Here is a 15,681-nt window from a genome sequence, read left to right on the forward strand (position 1 = left end):
ATTTACTAATTTGAATTAGTGACTGACTTTTTGCTTTTGAATTAGTAAATTTTACTAATAAATAGTCGTTTCTACTAATATAATAGTAAAATTTACTAATTCAAAAGCAAAAAGTCAGTTACTAATTCCAATTAGTAAACATTTTAACTAATTCCTTTTGCACATTTAATTAAGTTAAATTATTATTTTATTAAGTTAAATTTATATATTTAAAAAATACTTTCCTTTAAAGATATTCCCCAATAATCAGGAATATTCCATTTTCACAATCTTGATATTTTTTGTAATATTAGACCAATCAATGATATTTTTGAAAAATTTTTATAATTCAAATTCTTCTGAAATAAATTAAATTTTTGAATATATATTTAATTAGCTATTAAAAATAATGGTTTTACAGAAGAATTTTAGATAAAATTACTAAAAAAATTGAATTTTGGAAAAGTTCCAAATGATTGCAGAAATTCAATTATTTTCAAAAGTAATAAAATTCATAGCACAAAATTGAATTATGTTCAAAATTTACAAAAAAATTTCCACAAAATTCCAATTATTACCTTTATAAATAAATAAATTCTTCTTCAAAATTCAATTATTTTGACAAATTTTAATAAAATTTTTGTCAAAATTTCAATTATTTTCAAAAATATTTCTGATTTCATTGATTTTTAATATGTACTATTTTTATAAAATTACCCAAAAGAATTCAATTATTTAAAAACAATTTTAATAAAATTGTACATAAACATTTAATTAGTGTTCTAAATAATACAAAATTTCACAGGAATTCAAATATTTACAAATTCTTTATAAGTTTCTTCTCAATAATTCAATTATTTTCAGAAATAATAAAACTCATCGCAGAATTTTAATTATTTAAAAAAATTTTAATTAAATTCTTGTCAAAACTTCAATTTATTTTCAAAAATTTCCCTCAATTCAATGATTTTCAATATCTACTATTTTAATAAAATTTTCCAAAAGAATTCAATTATTTAAAGAAATTATAATAAAATTCTACGCAAACATTTGATTATTTACGTAAATAATAAAAATTTCACTGGAATTTAATTATTTACAATTTTTTATTTGTCCGAATTCCACGAGCCATGTAATTATTCTTAAAAATTTTATTAAAATTCATCAAAAGAATTCAATTTGTTTAACAATTTGTTGATAAAAATTTTTTATGAGAATTCAATTTTATAAAACATTCAATTACTCAATAAATTACTTATTTAAATAACATAATATTAAAAGCATTATAAGTATGAATTTTTAGAAATAATTTAATTTTAAAGAGGTTTCAAATTAAAGTCTTTGAAAATTTTATTTTTTCATACTTTTGACTAACAATTCTATAAAATCAATTTTTTTCGAAAAAGTGTAATCGAATTTTTTTAAAAATCACTTGAAATTTTTATTTTCTGATATTTAATTGAAGAATTTGCGAATAATCGAAATTTCGTAAAATTAAATTGTATTCTTTAGGGTCAGGGAAGAAGTGAAAATTTTGTCTGAAAATCAGGGAAAAGTCAGGGAAAGAGAAAATTAAACTGGAATAGTAGGTAAAAATTTTTTTACACTAATACATTCGAACAAGTGGTTTTTTAATATTAAAATTACTCCAACGTTTCGAAATCAATACAATTTCCTATTCATAGAGTCTACAAAATAATAGAGAAAACAAAAATAAAAAAAAAAACAAAAAATAAAAATATGAAAAAGGCTCGGTTAAAGTAGCGACCCGCCGGCCGCCAGCCATCAAAAGAATCCATAGGCGCCGACACACATAGTAGCGCGGTGGCCCTATACAGTTCAATCAACGCAAAAACAACGTACGCTAGCTATTACAGTTTATAGAAAAAATTGCAATAGTCACATTTTAAGGAGCAATACTCCCCCTTTAATTTGTGACCAAAAAAAAATAATTTGGTCTAAAATTGTTCGAGTTATGAATTTTTTTTCGATTTTTTTTCCAATTTTCGTTTTTCAGATACGGGCGGGTGGGGACGCTGGCTATCAAAAATTTATTTAAAAAATTTTCATTTGTCACATTTTAAGGAGCAATACTCCCCCTTTAATTTGTGACCAAAAAATAATAATTTGGTCTAAAATTGTTCGAGTTATGAATTTTTTTTCGATTTTTTTTCCAATTTTCGTTTTTCTGATACGGGCGGGTGGGAACGCTGGGTATCAAAAATTTATTGAAAAAATTTTCAATTTTCACATTTTAAGGAGCAATACTCCCCCTTTAATTTGTGACCAAAAAAAAATAATTTGGTCTAAAATTGTTCGAGTTATGAATTTTTTTTCGATTTTTTTTCCAATTTTCGTTTTTCAGATACGGGCGGGTGGGGACGCTGGCTATCAAAAATTTATTTAAAAAATTTTCATTTGTCACATTTTAAGGAGCAATACTCCCCCTTTAATTTGTGACCAAAAAATAATAATTTGGTCTAAAATTGTTCGAGTTATGAATTTTTTTTCGATTTTTTTTCCAATTTTCGTTTTTCTGATACGGGCGGGTGGGAACGCTGGGTATCAAAAATTTATTGAAAAAATTTTCAATTTTCACATTTTAAGGAGCAATACTCCCCCTTTAATTTGTGACCAAAAAATAATAATTTGGTCTAAAATTGTTCGAGTTATGAATTTTTTTTCGATTTTTTTTCCAATTTTCGTTTTTCTGATACGGGCGGGTGGGAACGCTGGGTATCAAAAATTTATTGAAAAAATTTTCAATTTTCACATTTTAAGGAGCAATACTCCCCCTTTAATTTGTGACCAAAAAATAATAATTTGGTCTAAAATTGTTCGAGTTATGAATTTTTTTTCGATTTTTTTTCCAATTTTCGTTTTTCTGATACGGGCGGGTGGGAACGCTGGGTATCAAAAATTTATTTAAAAAATTTTCATTTGTCACATTTTAAGGAGCAATACTCCCCCTTTAATTTGTGACCAAAAAAAAATAATTTGGTCTAAAATTGTTCGAGTTATGAATTTTTTTTCGATTTTTTTTCCAATTTTCGTTTTTCAGATACGGGCGGGTGGGGACGCTGGCTATCAAAAATTTATTTAAAAAATTTTCATTTGTCACATTTTAAGGAGCAATACTCCCCCTTTAATTTGTGACCAAAAAATAATAATTTGGTCTAAAATTGTTCGAGTTATGAATTTTTTTTCGATTTTTTTTCCAATTTTCGTTTTTCTGATACGGGCGGGTGGGAACGCTGGGTATCAAAAATTTATTGAAAAAATTTTCAATTTTCACATTTTAAGGAGCAATACTCCCCCTTTAATTTGTGACCAAAAAAAAATAATTTGGTCTAAAATTGTTCGAGTTATGAATTTTTTTTCGATTTTTTTTCCAATTTTCGTTTTTCAGATACGGGCGGGTGGGGACGCTGGCTATCAAAAATTTATTTAAAAAATTTTCATTTGTCACATTTTAAGGAGCAATACTCCCCCTTTAATTTGTGACCAAAAAATAATAATTTGGTCTAAAATTGTTCGAGTTATGAATTTTTTTTCGATTTTTTTTCCAATTTTCGTTTTTCTGATACGGGCGGGTGGGAACGCTGGGTATCAAAAATTTATTGAAAAAATTTTCAATTTTCACATTTTAAGGAGCAATACTCCCCCTTTAATTTGTGACCAAAAAATAATAATTTGGTCTAAAATTGTTCGAGTTATGAATTTTTTTTCGATTTTTTTTCCAATTTTCGTTTTTCTGATACGGGCGGGTGGGAACGCTGGGTATCAAAAATTTATTGAAAAAATTTTCAATTTTCACATTTTAAGGAGCAATACTCCCCCTTTAATTTGTGACCAAAAAATAATAATTTGGTCTAAAATTGTTCGAGTTATGAATTTTTTTTCGATTTTTTTTCCAATTTTCGTTTTTCTGATACGGGCGGGTGGGAACGCTGGGTATCAAAAATTTATTTAAAAAATTTTCATTTGTCACATTTTAAGGAGCAATACTCCCCCTTTAATTTGTGACCAAAAAATAATAATTTGGTCTAAAATTGTTCGAGTTATGAATTTTTTTTCGATTTTTATTCCAATTTTCGTTTTTCTGATACGGGCGGGTGGGAACGCTGGGTATCAAAAATTTATTGAAAAAATTTTTAATTTTCACATTTTAAGGAGCAATACTCCCCCTTTAATTTGTGACCAAAAAATAATAATTTGGTCTAAAATTGTTCGAGTTATGAATTTTTTTTCGATTTTTTTTCCAATTTTCGTTTTTCTGATACGGGCGGGTGGGAACGCTGGGTATCAAAAATTTATTTAAAAAATTTTCATTTGTCACATTTTAAGGAGCAATACTCCCCCTTTAATTTGTGACCAAAAAATAATAATTTGGTCTAAAATTGTTCGAGTTATGAATTTTTTTTCGATTTTTTTTCCAATTTTCGTTTTTCTGATACGGGCGGGTGGGAACGCTGGGTATCAAAAATTTATTGAAAAAATTTTCAATTTTCACATTTTAAGGAGCAATACTCCCCCTTTAATTTGTGACCAAAAAATAATAATTTGGTCTAAAATTGTTCGAGTTATGAATTTTTTTCCAATTTTCGTTTTTCTGATACTGGCGGGTGGGGACGCTGGCTATCAAAAATTTATTTAGAAAATTTTCATTTGTCACATTTTAAGGAGCAATACTCCCCCTTTAATTTGTGACCAAAAAATAATAATTTGGTCTAAAATTGTTCGAGTTATGAATTTTTTCTCGATTTTTTTTCCAATTTTCGTTTTTCTGATACGGGCGGGTGGGGACGCTGGCTATCAAAAATTTATTTATAAAATTTTCACATTTTAAGAAGCAATACTCCCCTTTAATTTGTGACAAAAAAATAATAATTTGGTCTAAAATTGTTCGAGTTATGAATTTTTTTTCGATTTTTTTCCAATTTTCGTTTTTCTGATACGGGCGGGTGGGGACGCTGGCTACAAAAAATTTATTTAAAAAATTTTCATTTGTCACATTTTAAGGAGCAATACTCCCCCTTTAATTTGTGACCAAAAAATAATAATTTGGTTTAAAATTGTTCGCCCGTATCAGAAAAACGAAAATTGGAAAGAAAATCGAAAAAATATTCGTAACTCGAACAATTTTAGACCAAATTTTTATTTCTTGGTCGCAAATTAAAGGGGGATTATTGATTTTTAAAATGTGACTATTGCAATTTTTTTCTATAAACTGTAATAGCTAGTGTACGTTGTTTTTGCGTTGATTGAACTGTATAGGGCCACCGCGCTACTATGTGTGTCGGCGCCTATGGATTCTTCTGATGGCTGGCGTCCGGCGGGTCGCTAGTTTCACCGAGCCTACGAAAAACACTAATGACGTTAAATAATAAGTTTTTTTCTAATGGAAAAATTTGTATCTTTGGAACAACCAATAAAAACAAAATATTCCATTCTGTTGGATTTTTGGCGATTTATTTAATATTTATAGTTATGTTATTTTTTTTGCATTGTTTGCCTTATTCGATTTAGAGATCCGCAAATATTCCTTTATGCAGATTAGATGGCTATTGATACAGCACCATATGAGATTCATTTCTCACTCTTCTTTCAAACTAAATTAAGCACGGTCATCAAGCGATTGAATAAAAGTTTATAATAATAATAAAAGAAGATGAAAGTGAGATGAAAGGTGACGATAGGTTCCGGCTCATCGTGAAACTCATATCGATACATTCCTTTTTGAATTTTTTTTCTTCTCACAATAGAAGAACGAGAGTTGTCAATCGAAAAATTTGACACGCTACTCAAATTAGCCGACGATGAGACACAAAAACAATTTTTAATCGTAATAATTATTTTTTAACACAAAAAAATACTTAAATGAATCGAATAATCGGTTTGATTATTATTTATTTAAAAATTTTTTTTTTTTATTATTTTTTTATTATTTAAAAAAAATTTTAATAAAATTCTACGCAAACATTTAATTATTTTTATAAATAATAAAAATTTCACAAGAATTCAATTATTTACAAATTTTTTAATAAATTTTTTCGCAATAATTTCATTATTTTCATAAATAATAAAATTTTTTTTATAGAAATCAATTATTTTCATAAGAAGTAATTAAAAATTGTAGAAAATAATAATTGAATTGAAATGATGAAAATAATTTTAAAGAAGTTATCTACAGTAACAATAATCTTATAATATAAAATAATGATTTTATCACTCGGTCATCATTAATTATTATAAATTGTTTATTTTCAAAAAGGTTTGAATTTGAATCTTTTGAAGAATTTTAATTCCTAAGGAAAAATAATAATTAAATATTTTTTTAAAAATGAAGTTGAATTATATTGTGAAATCGAAACAAAAAATAGTAATTGGGTTTTTTTTAAAGGACATGTTCATTGAGGAAATATTACTTTTAACTTGTCCTACGAATGCGAGATTCAAATCTCCTTTTGTTGAGTTAGTAAAGGAGTATTGATCTGTGACGGGATTTTTATTATCTTTCACTTCGAATAATAAATATTCAAAGATAATAAATTGTACGTAGCAATTTATTATTCTTTATTTATTATTCGAGAGAAATTAAATTATTATTTGTTAAAATAATTAATAACACAATTTACTCGTGAATAAAATAGTTATTTATTATACTTGTTAATTGTTACATAAAAGTAAGGATACAAAGCCGTAACTTTGTATACTTCTATGTCGAACGAGGTCTAGTTTAGAACTGCCCTTTTTGGGCCTTCTCTCCCTAAACGCAGTTGCATGAAGGATGCGTAGGAGGGATGGTCCAGGGATGTTTAGAAGAGGGGGAGAAGGTTGTCTAGGAATTTCGTTACACCCCCCAACTTAGACTGACCTTAGTCCCTAAGGTCGAAACCTTATTTTTTGAGGGACGATTTTTAAATGTTCATCTAATTGTAGTGGCGCTGTAGGTGCGCTCGTGTAATGTACTGTTGGTGTCGTCGTAACATTGTTTTTAACACAGAGTAAATTAATACATAGATTTTTTGGTAGTAACTTAGAAAATAATTTACAAATTCCGGATTTATATAGAAGGTACATTGTTACTGCAGCTAAAGATGTGTATCCTAAATATGTTAATATATCGGTGCTTTTTTCTACCCAAGATTTTGTTCGTCGAATATTTTTTATACTTTGGATCGATACTTCCATAGTATCGATACTTCGTTTTAAGGAGTTAAACTTTTCCCTGTGTATGGATTCTTGTATTATTGGTAACTGGTGACTTAATAAATCCAAATCAGTTTGACTTATTGAAAATGATAAGTTCTTTTTGAACTTAATGTCGAATTTATGTTCTATGGAGTTATGTAGTTTGAGAATGGATTTTGGTGTATGTAGTATGCAGTTTGAATTACTATGAATTAAGCTCGGCTCTTTAATGGTTATAATTTGATTTTTCGTGTCACATAAAGCATTTAATTCCATCTCGTGTTCTGGGATGATAAGAAACTGGTTTGGATCGTGAAGAGGTATAAATGCCATTTCTGATATTTTAAATACAGAAAAATCGCATACTTTATCAGAAATGGTCTTATATCTGTGTTTAACAATACTTGTCTCGCAATTTTCGACTTCGCTGATTAGAAAAGATGGTTGCAATCGTTTACAAATGTATGTATCTTCTAGTGTTTTACAGTTTTTAAGTGTTGTTGTATCTGAGGGTACAAAGAAAGTTCTCTCTTGGTTTATAAGGATAATTTCATGAGATGGGATGGGTGCGATGAACCCTGTTCCATGGCGAATAGGTATAGGGAGTAGATGTAGAGTTTGAAGAGTTGGTTCTTCTAATTCTGGGACTTTGAGGATATAGATTAAATTTTTGTGTACAATGCTTACAGTTATTTCTGAGATGTCAATAATGTGCTGGTAGTTTTGTGGGATTAATTTAATTGGGTATTTAGAATTAGTATCTTCTTCGATGCGTTGTAATTCTCCAATTAGCATATTTGGTGTGAGGATTTGGGGATGTACAATGCCATGCTTCCCATCATTTATAGCATTTATTATTAGATTAATATCTTCGCTGTATTCACTAACTGCTATTGTACAAATGGAAAGTATATTAGCAATTATCATATTTCTTGCGTTCGCGTTAGTTGAATTAGCTAGCTGATTAAGTTGCTCAATTAAAGAACCCGATTCTTTATTTAGAAGTTGCAAATCATGAGAGGCAGTATTCAGAAGTGTTTTAATAATTCTAGTTTGGTTTCCTATTGTTTCTGTAATTATTTTTCGGTCGGAATATACTTTGTCAAACTCCTTATCTATAATATCCATATCATGTTCGTCGAGTGTACCAAATAGAGTCTTTGATATTGTCCCTATGATGTTTAAAAGTCCTCTTTTAGTACGGGAAAATCCTAATATCTGTTGTAATGTAGTTTGGAGATCAGTCACTCTTAATATACGATTATTAAGAATATTGATCTCAAATTCTTCGGCACAATGATTGCATAATTCAGTTGCTTTAGAATAAGATGTTCGTATTTGTTCCAATCTGCTTTCAATGCTACTGGTGTCAACTCCTATAATTAATTTCCATGTCCGGTGGTAGAGACTTGTGGTTCCCAAATTTTCAGCAAAGATTGGTGTATTCATAACAGGTTGGAAAATTACATCAGAGTAGACGATGCCCAATATGAATGTGATGATAAAAACTAGCCTCTGCATTTTTCTTATTACCTAAAAATAAGTTCAATAGTTATATAATTTGAGTCTATCGGCATGAATAACTGTTCTTTGATTATTAAAAAGTATTTCGTAATTATTGTTAGGTAGCGGTTTAATGATTGTCGCCGGACCTTTCCAATCGGGGCTAAGCTTATTTTCTTTTGTGTTGGTTATCATTACAAGGTCTCCGATGTCAAACAGTTTTTGAGGTAGAATAATTTTCGCATCTTGTATTCGTTTGTACTTTTCCTTAGATTTTTGGATCTTTTCTCGAGCTTTACCGATGTAACGTTCGTGTCTTTCTTGCCAGAGTTTCACTAGTTCTGAGTATTTTATACTGGGAGTTGTTGCTAACACAGAAGGTACATTTGCATTGCGCCCGAATGTAAGTTGAAACGGACTGAATCCAGTCCCTTCATGTGGCATTGTATTGTAAGCCATACATATGAATTTAAGTGTATTGTCCCATTCAGTATGTAAATCTGTCATTGCTGTCCTAATTAGATCTTTAATCGTGCCATGAGCTCTCTCTAAACTACCATTACTCTGTGGGTGAAAAGCCGTAGTTTTAATATGTTGAATTCTGAACAAATTTTCAAAATTTTGCATAAGTTCCGATACTAAATTTTGTCCCTGATCTGTCAAAATATGCTTCGGTGATCCAAAAATGTAGATGTAATGGTCAAAAAGTTTTTCGATTATTGTTTCGGATTGGGTATTCACTAAGGGTATTAATATAAGATATTTTGTCAACATATCTTGAATCGAAAGTATATATTCGTTTGATTCAGAAGTTACCGGTAATGGGCCAAAAATATCCATTGCTATTTTCTCGTTGGGTTCTGTTGGAGTGTCAGGAATTATTGCTTCCGATTTTCTCTTAATTCTCGTTAGTTTTTGAGTCTGGCATGTGTCGCATTTTTTAATATAGTCTATTATATCGTTCTCCATGTTCTTCCAAATTCCTAATTCACGTGCTCTTTGAATCGATTTGTTTTCGCCAAAATGTTGAGCCATTATGGATCCATGGCTCTCGGCGATAATTTGTTTCTTTTCTTTCTCTGATAATTCAGAGGTAGAATTGTAGCAGGTATGAATCTTAAGTTGTGGGTACTTATGACTGATAAAAGATATCAAAATTTTCAACTTTACTCTTTCGGTCGATGTGAAAGTGGGGTCGTTAAAATGCATTTTTAAGATAGTGAGTTTTTTCGAGATTGTCCAACGTGCTGTATTGTCGAGTATTTGAAGCCAATCTTTTTCATTGTATGGTGGTAACACTTTAATATTTGGATTGTTAGTAAATCGTTTGTTAAATTCCCTCCATAATTTTCCGTTTGCATTCGGTTTTTCAGATTCCCGACTTTCGGTTCGATTCGTAAACCATTTATAATATTCTTTAACAAGTTGTTGATCGTCTGTTCTAGTAGGTGAAGGGTCTATTATTTGTGGTAAGTCTTCTGTGTTAAGTCGTAAATCTATATTCGGCAATAGTTCTTCGAAGTCTAAAGTATTAGATTCATTCATGTCCGATGAATGTACCTTCGATGGATTTTGTGCTTCGTTGTTTAGAGGTTCTGGTGTTGTAAGATCCCTTTCCAAAGGTGTATCAATAATTTCGATATCGGGTAACTCTTCTTCTAAGTTAAAATCACTTTGTTTAGATTGCGTTACATTACCATTGTTGTTAATATGACATATACGAGAAAGAGCGTCAGCTGCAGTATTTTCAGAACCCTTTTTGTATTCTATTTCATAATCATATTCTTCGAGCCTAAGCCTCCATCTCATCAGTCTAGAAGAAGCATCCTTTACATTAAATAACCACTTTAGGGCTTGGTGATCGGTAAGAATCTTAAATTTTTTGCCTAACAAATATTGCCTAAATCTTTGAACTGCCCATACAATGGCAAGAAGTTCTTTTTCCGTAGTAGTGTAATTTAATTCGGGTGCATTCAATGTTCTTGAAATATAGTAACAAGGGTGACCGTCTTGACATAAGATAGCTCCTAAGCCGACATTCGAAGCGTCCGTAATGAGAGTGAATTCTTTCGCAAAGTCTGGATATTTTAAAACGGGTGCATGACACAAGGATGTTTTTAGTTTGTCAAATGCTGTTTGGCAGTTTAAAGTCCAAAGAAATTCCTTTGAGTCTTTGGTTAGTTCGGTAAGTGGTTTCGCAATGGTAGAATAATTTTTTATAAATTTTCTATAATATCCCGAAAGACCTAAAAATGATTTTAGAGTAGTCAAATTATGTGGGGTTTTAAATTCGGATACTGCTTTTGTTTTGTTAGGATTGGGTTTAATTCCGTCCTTAGTTACTATGTGCCCTAAGTACTCTAACTCAGGCCTTAAATATTCGCATTTATCTGGCTGTAGTTTTAATCCAGTTTGACGCAATCTTTCAAAAAGTATCACTAAATTTTTATTATGTTCTTCAACTGTCGAACCATAAACTACAATGTCGTCCAGATAAACCATGCAAACTTTATTAATAAGACCGTTTAATGCAGTGTTGATCATTCTCTGGAATGTTGCTGGGGAATTTTTTAAACCGAAAGGCATTCTTTCGAATTCAAAATGTCCGTCAGGTGTAGAAAAGGCGGTGAATTTCTTAGAGCTTTCCTCCATTGGCACTTGGTGGAAACCAGAACTAAGATCGAAAGCGGAGAAAAATTTAGCATTTCCCAAGTTATAAATAATGTCATCTATCACAGGTATTGGATAAGAATCTTGATCCGTAATCTCATTAATTTTCCTGAAGTCTATAACAACTCGCCACTTTTTCTTGCCAGATGCATCTGATTTTTTGGGGACTATCCACACTGGTGAGTTATAAGGTGAATTGGAATGCCGTAAAACACCTGCTCCAAACATTTCTCCTACTTGGGTGGATACCTCTGTTTCATGGACTTTTGGTGGTTGATATGAACGCGTATTAATTATCTTGTCTTCTTTGAGAGTAATTTTGTGGTGAGCGAGATTTGTACCCGGTAATGGGTCGCCTGGTAATCGGAAAATGTCGTGATATGAGTGAATGATTTTTAGAATATTTTCCTTAAAACCTGTTTCCACGTGATTAATCCGCGTATTATCATTGAGCAATTGTATTCTTTTTGCTAATTCATTAGCAGGTATATACATAACTCCTGGTTCTGGGACATTGGATGTAATATATTGATATTTAATATCATTCAAGTTGAGATGTTTCGATGATGGAGAATTATTACTAATGGGAACAGTCACAGTTTTATCTTGAATAGTGTAGATTGAATCTGGTATAAAAGGGTTATCAAAAATCCCTACAGTCCCTTTTATTTTTGTAACCGGTATGCGAATTAATTTAATTTGATTGGGAGGTATTAAGATTCCATCCTCTATTAATTCGTGTTCTTGTTCGTTTAATCGCAGTTTTGTGTTGGATAGTCTATACAAGTATTGTTGCAAAAACGGTAATCCTAATATACCATCTTCTGGTAGTGGGAAATCGTTGGGTACTATGTATACAACATGATTTTTGTTAATATAATTTATTTCTGCTTTGTACTTAGCGGTTTGTGTATCGTTGCCCATTTGAAATTTTTTTTCGCATGCTTCTTTAGGGAAATTTTGGGGAAGGTGTGATTCTTTTATTAAATTTATGGAAGATCCTGTATCCACGAGGAGTCGAATGTCTCTTTCGAATCCAATGGGTTGTATAATAATTGATTGCAATCTTCCGGATATGCAACTAATTCGATCGACTTGTTCTCTATTGTTTCTACGTTTTCTAACTCTTTGTCGCTTGTCTCTTCTTCCACTAAGGCCTCCGCTGTGTAATGAACTCTCTGAGGGGGTCGTGTTTGATTCTGTGTCCCGTGAAAATTTGTATTTTGTTTTTGATACCGGCATTGATTTTCAGTATGACCAATTTTTTTACAGTTGGTACATGACATTGTGAAACGTTGAGCTAGTGGTAAGTTGTGGTTAGGCGGCTCGAATTGATTTCCTTTATTATTAGCACTTTGATACGAAGGTGTTCTCCGGTTTACATTTTCGTGTCTCTGAAGATTTGATTGGAATTGCGATTTAGAAGTAGTTAGAAGTCTATTTTTTAGTTTCTCGCGGTACCAAGTTTCGGCTTCCAATGCTTCCTGTTGTGCGTCGGTAATAGTTACAGGTTTTAAAGGCCGAACCTGGCTCCCGATTTCGTCGCGAAGGTTCATTATGTACCTTTTTATAGCTGCCTGTTCTTCTATTTGAAGGGCAATTTTTCTGGCTATCGATCCCGAGTGTTTGGCTTGAATGGCATATTTTAATTCGTTAAAAACCTGTCTATATTTTTGGTTATACAGTTGTACTGAATCGTTGTTTTGTCTGCAACTTTCTAATTTAGTCCTGCATAATTCTACGGAAGTTTCTGAATAAAGGTTAATTTTGAGGGATTTAAAAAGGTCTTCGAAATTGTTAGCGGGACAATGTCGAATAGCACGTTTAGCGTTACCTAGAATTTTTTCGGTTTTTATCATGTCTAAAAGAAGGTCAGGTTGCGAGCATTTAGAAACAGCACGTTTAACGTTTAAAATAAAGTCTTGGACCCCCACGTCGTCTTGTCCGTTTAAAGTCTCTATTGTTCGGATCATGTCCTTTGCTGGTATAGTTGCGTCTGCAACCATACGCTGGGATATGGACTGCGCGCCGATGCCGTTTTCGTCGCCGATCGCCCGTTGTGAATGGGTCCCTGCATTATGTAATTCTTGAAATTCTTCATCGACGTCCGTTTCTATGTATTTTGATGTTCTTCCGTGCTCGGAAAGGAATTTTCTCGGTTTCTGTTCTTTATCTTGTTCTGTATAATCTGTTTCATCGTCTTCTGTCAATTGTAGTAAACTGTGTTTTTGGGCAAGAAATTTTATTTCGTCCGCTCTTTTAGTATTTTCGTCGTTAAGAATTTTTTGATTTTCTTCGATAAGGGTTAACTTGTTTAAAATTAACTGTAAAGTTGATTGTTCTTGGTTAATATCGTCAGTGGTTGAGTTCATTTTTGGAGTTATTATAGAGGGTGAAATTGGATTATTATTTAAGGAATTTTTCTGAGAACTTTCGTTGAAACCCGTTAAATATTTTAAATATGAATTTAAAGCCAGTTTGATCTTTAAGTTTTAAATTGTGTATACTATAATTCGAGTGTCGGGTGTGTGCATACCGAACGCGTTACAATTAATTTTCTAAAAGTGTTTTTTTTTTATAATCCTCACTTGTACAATCCGTCTACATGGAGTACATACAAGGTTAATTCGGATTCAGTTTTTGATTTATTAACGATGGCAGTGCTCTGGAACACCAGGAGTATACCAACGCCTAGTCTAAATTACAAAATTTCTATCTAAGTTTTCGTCGATTTTTTTTTCTTTTTTTTTTTTTTTTTTTTTTTTTTACTTGCCTCTGCTATCCTCTGTAATCGATGCCTGTTGTCCTAATGCGCTCCAGTGTCCTGGTAAAGCTCCTTCCTGGTTGTTTCTTCTGGGTTTTACCGTACTGATTTACGTTCCCAATAAATAATCTTTGAGATTTCAAGTTTACGTAATATAGGACCTACTTGATTCAGCCGCTAGTTTTACTCAAAAATCACAAAGATTATGAAGCTGAATTTTCTTTTCTTTAATTTTTTCCTTGTTTGTTGATTGTAAAATCAAAATACATCCGTCACTTTTCACTCGCGGTTAATTTATTAAACGTTCGTTTCAAGATACGGTTTTAGAGTATCACTTTCCGTAAAAAGAATAAACTCAACACGTATCCTGGCAGGATCGCCAATTTTGTGACGGGATTTTTATTATCTTTCACTTCGAATAATAAATATTCAAAGATAATAAATTGTACGTAGCAATTTATTATTCTTTATTTATTATTCGAGAGAAATTAAATTATTATTTGTTAAAATAATTAATAACACAATTTACTCGTGAATAAAATAGTTATTTATTATACTTGTTAATTGTTACATAAAAGTAAGGATACAAAGCCGTAACTTTGTATACTTCTATGTCGAACGAGGTCTAGTTTAGAACTGCCCTTTTTGGGCCTTCTCTCCCTAAACGCAGTTGCATGAAGGATGCGTAGGAGGGATGGTCCAGGGATGTTTAGAAGAGGGGGAGAAGGTTGTCTAGGAATTTCGTTACAGATCAAGATTAATTTTTTCTTCTTGTTGAAGTTTTTATCTTTACGTCTTTTACTTTGTTCTATCATCGTTCCCACAAATATTGTGACGGAATTTCTAACTTGTTGATAGAACTGCTTCATGTAGTTCAGATTTGAAAGTCATTAATGATGAAATAAAGATTAAAATCTACAACTAGAAAGGAGAATAAAATATAATAATAAAAAAGTTTAACGCGATAGTAAAATAAATAAAAATAAAATACAATGGATAATATTTGTAATCAAATTTTTAAAAATGTAAAAAGAAAAAATTTTTCCTAAATTTTTAATTTTATTATTTTAATAGTTCTTTGATAAAAAATGTAGTTTTACAAAGATGACAAAAAAATTCTCTTGCAAACGAGATGAAGTCGTCTGAGTATAAGTATATCAGTATCTCAGCATTTGAGACTCTATTATATTCAGTCTTGTTATAATGAATTAAATCTTAGTTATAAATTATTAATTTAAAGAAAATAAAAATAAAATTCAGTTAATTTGATATCAATTTCAAATAAAAAATTAGGAACAAAATTATATATTTGAATTTCGAAGAAGGATAGAAAATGTTGACTCTTTTTACCAATGAATTTTATTGCTTTTGATTTTCTCGAAGCGTGTTTTTCACCTGTTTGTCTGTTCATTCATTAAATACCATTTCTCAATTTCATTCATGATAATAATAATCGACCTGCGGTTCGTTGGTGGTCGGGGGTAGAAGAATAAGAAAGATATATTTGTTTAATTCTCAGATTTCTCGTTTACAAGGAAGAAATGCGATTCAGAAAAGCGGGAGGAGGATCG

At 30.8% G+C, this 15,681-nt stretch overlaps 1 protein-coding gene across 1 annotated transcript; it reads right to left on the bottom strand.

Moving 5' to 3' along the window:
* Positions 1 to 6,617: 6,617 nt before the first annotated feature.
* Positions 6,618 to 14,840, bottom strand: LOC122509439. The gene is made up of 2 exons (XM_043623538.1): positions 14,120 to 14,840; positions 6,618 to 8,706 (listed from the first exon to the last, which is right to left on the bottom strand). Exon 2 carries the CDS (start codon positions 8,692 to 8,694, stop codon positions 6,865 to 6,867), a length of 1,830 nt encoding a protein of 609 aa, XP_043479473.1. The 5' UTR covers positions 8,695 to 8,706; positions 14,120 to 14,840; the 3' UTR covers positions 6,618 to 6,864.
* Between the last annotated feature and the right edge of the window lie 841 nt (positions 14,841 to 15,681).

The sequence above is a fragment of the Leptopilina heterotoma genome, unplaced genomic scaffold, assembly GCF_015476425.1.
Source record: "Leptopilina heterotoma isolate Lh14 unplaced genomic scaffold, ASM1547642v1 Lhet_116, whole genome shotgun sequence".
Classification (NCBI taxonomy): Eukaryota; Metazoa; Arthropoda; class Insecta; order Hymenoptera; family Figitidae; genus Leptopilina; species Leptopilina heterotoma.